Source organism: Myripristis murdjan, chromosome 14 (genome assembly GCF_902150065.1).
Source record: "Myripristis murdjan chromosome 14, fMyrMur1.1, whole genome shotgun sequence".
NCBI classification, from domain to species: domain Eukaryota; kingdom Metazoa; phylum Chordata; class Actinopteri; order Holocentriformes; family Holocentridae; genus Myripristis; species Myripristis murdjan.
In genome coordinates this window covers 21094002-21099673 of record NC_043993.1, presented here as the reverse complement: position 1 = coordinate 21099673, position 5672 = coordinate 21094002, and the positions used below count along the sequence as shown (strand labels likewise).

The 5672-nt window shown below is 41.1% G+C and overlaps 1 protein-coding gene across 1 annotated transcript; it reads left to right on the top strand.

The window, feature by feature from the left end:
- The first annotated feature begins 355 nt into the window (after positions 1-355).
- dpagt1 (dolichyl-phosphate (UDP-N-acetylglucosamine) N-acetylglucosaminephosphotransferase 1 (GlcNAc-1-P transferase)) lies at positions 356-5563 on the top strand. Its single transcript, XM_030069510.1, has 10 exons — positions 356-472; positions 559-824; positions 1567-1687; positions 1775-1988; positions 2316-2462; positions 2832-2916; positions 3032-3220; positions 3338-3425; positions 4330-4485; positions 4578-5563. Exons 2-10 carry the CDS (start codon positions 658-660, stop codon positions 4641-4643), a joined length of 1233 nt encoding a protein of 410 aa, XP_029925370.1. The 5' UTR covers positions 356-472; positions 559-657; the 3' UTR covers positions 4644-5563.
- Positions 5564-5672: the final 109 nt, after the last annotated feature.

Genomic DNA, 5672 nt, shown 5'->3' with positions numbered 1-5672 from the left:
GAAGATTAACTTCCGTGACGGCTCTGTTATTTGTCCGTGTAGTCAGCTGCAGGAACTGGCCTTAAATCCTGTCTACAGATGCGTCAAGTGGCGCACAGATATGTGGACTAACACCGAATTCAAGTTATACTGTCTTAAAAATAATAGCACAAAATTGCAGCGTATGTCGGAAAATATCGAATGCATTTCCATTTTCCAAATAAAAACACCTCCCATTGTAGTTAATTATTTTAATTATGATAATTGCGTGTCAGTTTGGTGTTTTGTGTGTCTGAAAACAGCTTGCTTGCGACATGTTTGTCAGCCCGGGTTTTATTTCGAAGAGCCATACCGGAAGTTTATGTTGCCCCTCAAACGGTAACTGACAGTAAATCCAGAAGAGAGACGTGGAGTTAACTTGAGCAAGCTATGTATCTAATAGAGAAATGACACGTTAATTGGAGTGGATATGGATTGTAGTCCGAAGTTATGGGTATATTCTTGTCTTACGACGGAGTGACGACAATATCATGGATGTATTTTCTTCTGAAACGATGATATGCTTTGTTTTTACCCCAGAGAGCACAACCAAAGCTGGTGTATCGATCGTTTGAAGAGGCGACGTCAGTTCCACAGATTAGAAACGTGATTTGATCCGTCAGAAACCGGTCCACCAAAATGCCTGGAAACATGTCACCGGTACCCGTCCTGCCGCTGGCTATCAACTGTCTCATGTCTGCACTGGGCTGTATAGCCACAATGAAACTCATCCCTACTTTCAAAGACCATTTCATCTCAGCCAGACTGTACGGGATGGACATGAACAAAACATCCAAAAAGGAAGTGTGAGTCTCCTCCTTGTCTCTGAGTTATCGTCATGCAGTTTGGATGAGGGAACACAAATGTCAAATTTGGAGGGAGATAATGAAAAGTCAATATGCAAGATGCTAAGCTGTCAGACTGGGACGATAGGTAAATCTCCCGACTCCATACTCTCACGATATTTGGGTGCCGATTTGATATGTATTGCGATTCTATATTACGATTTATAGTTATTAAAAAAAAAAAATCCTCTAGTTTGTGGATGCAAAGGTTCAAAAAGCTGTGATTATCCTAAATGTCACGGTAGGCTCTTACATTGATGTCAAGTTTAAAAAAAAAAAAAAAATGGGGACTAACATCATCACACATGAATAAAAATGGGCTCATTGAATCCACAGGAGTCTCAGCTTTCCAGTCCAAACCAATTTATGCAACTCCAAGACTGTTTAGGCCCCAGTGTGCAGAAATACACCATTTTAGAATAGGCCAAAATAAAATGTTTGTACTGCATGCAACAACCTGCATGGTTTGTGGCCCAAACTGCATGGGGTTAGCAGAAGGTGGGCATGTCTGCAAAGGGGAGACCATTGGGGGCCCATAAAACCCATTTTCATTCAGATATTTTGAGATCAGAGGTCAAAGGACCCCTTTGAAAAAAAAATTTCTCCCAGATTTTCCCTCACCAAAATTAAACCTAAGAACTGTGTACTTAAGTGAATCAATTTTTTCCCTACCCCTGCTAACCAAACAATTTCTTTCCTGTAGCCCAGAGTCGCAAGGTGTCATCAGCGGGACAGTGTTCCTCATCATCCTCTTCTGCTTCATCCCAGTGCCTTTCCTTAGCTGTTTTGTAGGAGATCAGTGCACAGGCTTCCCACACGATGAGGTGAGTTGTTTGCTGTATTGTACAGCCGTCTATCTGTCTTAAGTCTTTAAGGCCGGCTCTCATCTCTTTGTGTTGTTTTCGGGCTAGTTTGTCCAGCTGATCGGTGCACTGCTGGCCATCTGCTGCATGATCTTCCTGGGCTTCGCTGACGATGTGCTGAACCTGCGGTGGAGACACAAGCTGCTGCTTCCCACCATGGCTTCCCTGCCGCTACTCATGGTCTACTTCACCAACTTTGGCAACACGGTCATCGTGGTGCCCAAGCCCTTCAGAGCTTTATTGGGGCTGCACTTGGATCTGGGTGAGTTTCATGGTGATTCGCTACATCAGACATTACAAGGGTAGAAAAAAGAGGATCTCCATAGAAAATTAGACAATGCAGCTGCTTCTGTCTCCCTGCAGGGCGATTGTGCACTATGGTGCTGTAACTGAATAGGAAAAAACACACACTGACTGTTTTCTACCATACAGCAGCAGGGCTGTAGCTATGATTTTAAAGGTGTAGATTGGGTGGGTGGGGGTCGTTTGGGGTCCTATTGTTTGCTTGTAATGTTGTCTGTTGTTGCATTCATGTTCAGTCATTCTGGAAACGAGAACCAGCTCAAGTGTAAATGTTCTTCACTTACAGGTATCCTCTACTACGTCTACATGGGCATGCTTGCAGTATTCTGCACCAATGCCATCAACATCCTAGCAGGCATCAACGGCATCGAGTCAGGTCAAGCTCTGTTTATATCTGGCTCCATCATCATCTTCAACCTGCTGGAGCTAAGTGGTGTGTCATCGTTTCCTTGCTCATACACATGAACTGAGTACACCGATAAAATCATCCATTTTAAAATTGTTTGAAGTCATTGTAGCTAGTATTAAGTGTAAGAGTGTTACTTTAAAAAAAAAAAAAAAAAAAAAAAAACAAGTAACAAAGTTTAGGTTTGACAACATGTTTCCTCATACAAATCAGCAAGCAAACATCTCACTTATAGAATTTGTCACCTCTCTCTCTCTCTCTCTCTCTCTCTCTCTCTCTCTCTCTCTCTCTCTCTCTCTCTCTCTCCCTCTCTCTACATATATATATATATGTATATAATGTTCACAACGCATCTTTGTTTGACATTTGATGGGTTTCGGTTGTCTTATTTTGCAGGAGATTACCGCGATGACCATGTCTTCTCCCTGTATTTCATGATACCGTTCTTCTTCACCACATTAGCACTTTTTTACCACAACTGGTGAGACAAACTGATCATTCAAAGTCTTGAAAAATAGTCTCCACATTTAAAAATACACAGATTTTTTCGTTGTTTGCTCTTCCATTCAGTCGCCATCTAACGTGTTTTGACACAGGTATCCCTCATCTGTGTTTGTGGGAGACACTTTCTGCTACTTTGCCGGGATGACCTTTGCCGTAGTTGGCATCCTGGGACACTTCAGCAAAACGATGCTGCTCTTCTTCATTCCTCAGGTGGTCAACTTTGTCTACTCCCTGCCTCAGCTCTTCCACGTGATCCCCTGTCCGAGACACCGGCTCCCCAGGTACCATGATACTGGAATTCTATTCCAATATGTTGTTATTAATTAGTTCATACTGATTATGTACACTTATTGTCAGTCTAATTGCTGTCTGTCCCCCATTATTCCTTATAACTGAAGACTGAATCCAGACACGGGAAAACTGGGAATGAGCTACTCCAAATTCAAAAGAAAGGACCTTTCTAAATTAGGAGACCTCATTTTGAAGGTAAGGTTTTGTACAGTTTTGCTGCTTGACCTGGCATTTTTATTTTATTTTATTTTATTTTTGTGAATTTTCGCAAAAACAATATTAATTTTCCTCAAAAACCTAAGACCCGGCTCAATCCAAATAAACAGTTGGGACACCTCACATACATTTAAAAAAAAATGTACAAAATAGTGGCACAACTACTATTTTTTAGTTTACATCTAGATAGGTCTGATCATGTATGCCCTTTGAATATAGCTGCACACACAATCCACTGTAAACCTGCTATGACCATGCAAGCAGATTTAAACTGGTGGCAGCTGAGTTGGTGGTTGGTAAGCAAAAACAAAGCATAAAGTAAAAGCTTACTTTAAAGGAACAGTTAACTGAAAATACAAAAAAAAGATATTTTCCCACTTGTGTACTATGTCCATCCAGATCGTTCTTGTGTGATTTGGTGAGGCTTCCAGCCACAATCTCACCTGCCTACCATCACCCCAAAACAGAGGGGCTCGATGGGTATTTACTTATGGAACTCAAACCATCAAAAATTTTACATTTGAAAAACTCAACATCAACAGCTCTTTCTATGGCACAGATATGTGGTATGATCCATGGTCAAGCCAAGTGTTAGGAACTGTTTCCTGTTGAAGAACACTGGCAAACTGTATATGTCAAGCCCCAGATAGCACAAATTTGGAGACAGATACAAATAACATTTCTGGAAGAACTGTCCCTATTAATAGTAGCACAGTAGTTTGCAGCACCGACCTGGTTAAACTGTGACCTAAGGGCATGGGATTTGTCTAAAAGGGTACACACACAGTTGAAGCAGACCATAGGAAGGCATCCACGAACACTCTCATGTCTGAACATCCTGTGTTGATTGTTTGGTAACAGTAATGCCTTTTATTGTCCACAGGGAGCAGAGTTAATAAAGCTGCTTGAAGTGCGAAGGGGCCAGGAGGGAGATGATGATTTTATTGAGTGCAACAACATGACCTTAATTAATCTGGTGCTGAAATTACTAGGGCCCATCCATGAGCGGAATCTGACAGTCATCATGCTTATCATACAGGTATCACCGAAGCACTTACTCAAACACCCATCACTGGTCATGTGTAAATATATGACCATTTAAATGGATGTTCATCTCTGTATCTCTCTCAGGTGATGGGCAGCGCAGTGGCTTTCGGAATCCGCTACCACCTGGTGCGTCTCTTCTACGACGTCTAGATGGTCCTGCAACAGCCCAGAGAGGAGACGGACCGACAGAATATAAAGATGTTGTTATGGGATTATTTTTACTGGTTTACGGTTGATCTGCCTTTTCATAGATTCCATTACCTCACCATTGTTTTTCTGCCCCGGACTTTACCCACAGTAAGGACTCTGTGAGAGTTTTAAAGCAGTATTTCACTTTGGCAGAACATTTTCACTTTGAAGCATGCACCGCCCCCAGAGGATCTGCTGTCACCATCAGTTCACTTTTTGGTCTGTGTTTTCCTCTGTTTAACCCTGGATATCATGACTTAAATTAAATTATTATGGGAAAGTAGGACACCTGGCAGAAACAGAGTGTCTGAGGCTACATTACCTTGTGTGGCTCCATTGAAAGTGTATTTGTATATCAGGTGTTTATGATGAAAGTGAGTATGTGGGGTGACAACCACCATCTGCGACTGACCGTCTGAACAGAGGTGCTGCAGAAGTATGAAAATGTTCGCTCAGTGATTCATTGCTTTAACTCTGCTCTTTCAAAATAAATGACATGGGGAAAACATTTGTACTCACATTTCATTTACTGGATCATCAGTTCATGCAGCATTTTTAGTCATGAATATTTACATTGCCTTTTAAATGAAATATTGAGCACAGTGTGGTCATCATATCATGGACACAAAGGAAGGAAGCCATTCTCAATCTGAAGTGTAAACAGGTCAAGACAGGGAATATTAGAGGTGATAAACTGAGATTAGCATCTAGGGTTTTCTGGGTGGAAAAAAAATAAATTCCAGGGAAGGTGTAAGCTGAAAACAATAGGACAGTCTTTAGTGATAACTGTTTCCTACCTTTTTTTTGGTATTATATGTGTATTTTTATGAAAAAAATTTACTTAGACTGAAAAGGAATATGCCTTTTTCCTTAAAAAAAAATGAGTAAGCATCAATGTGAAGTCAACTTGTTTTGACACTGGATTATTATGCTTTTTCGTAGGAATGTAATAAAAGAGCGAGACCATGCGTTTACTGTCAAAATGAAAGG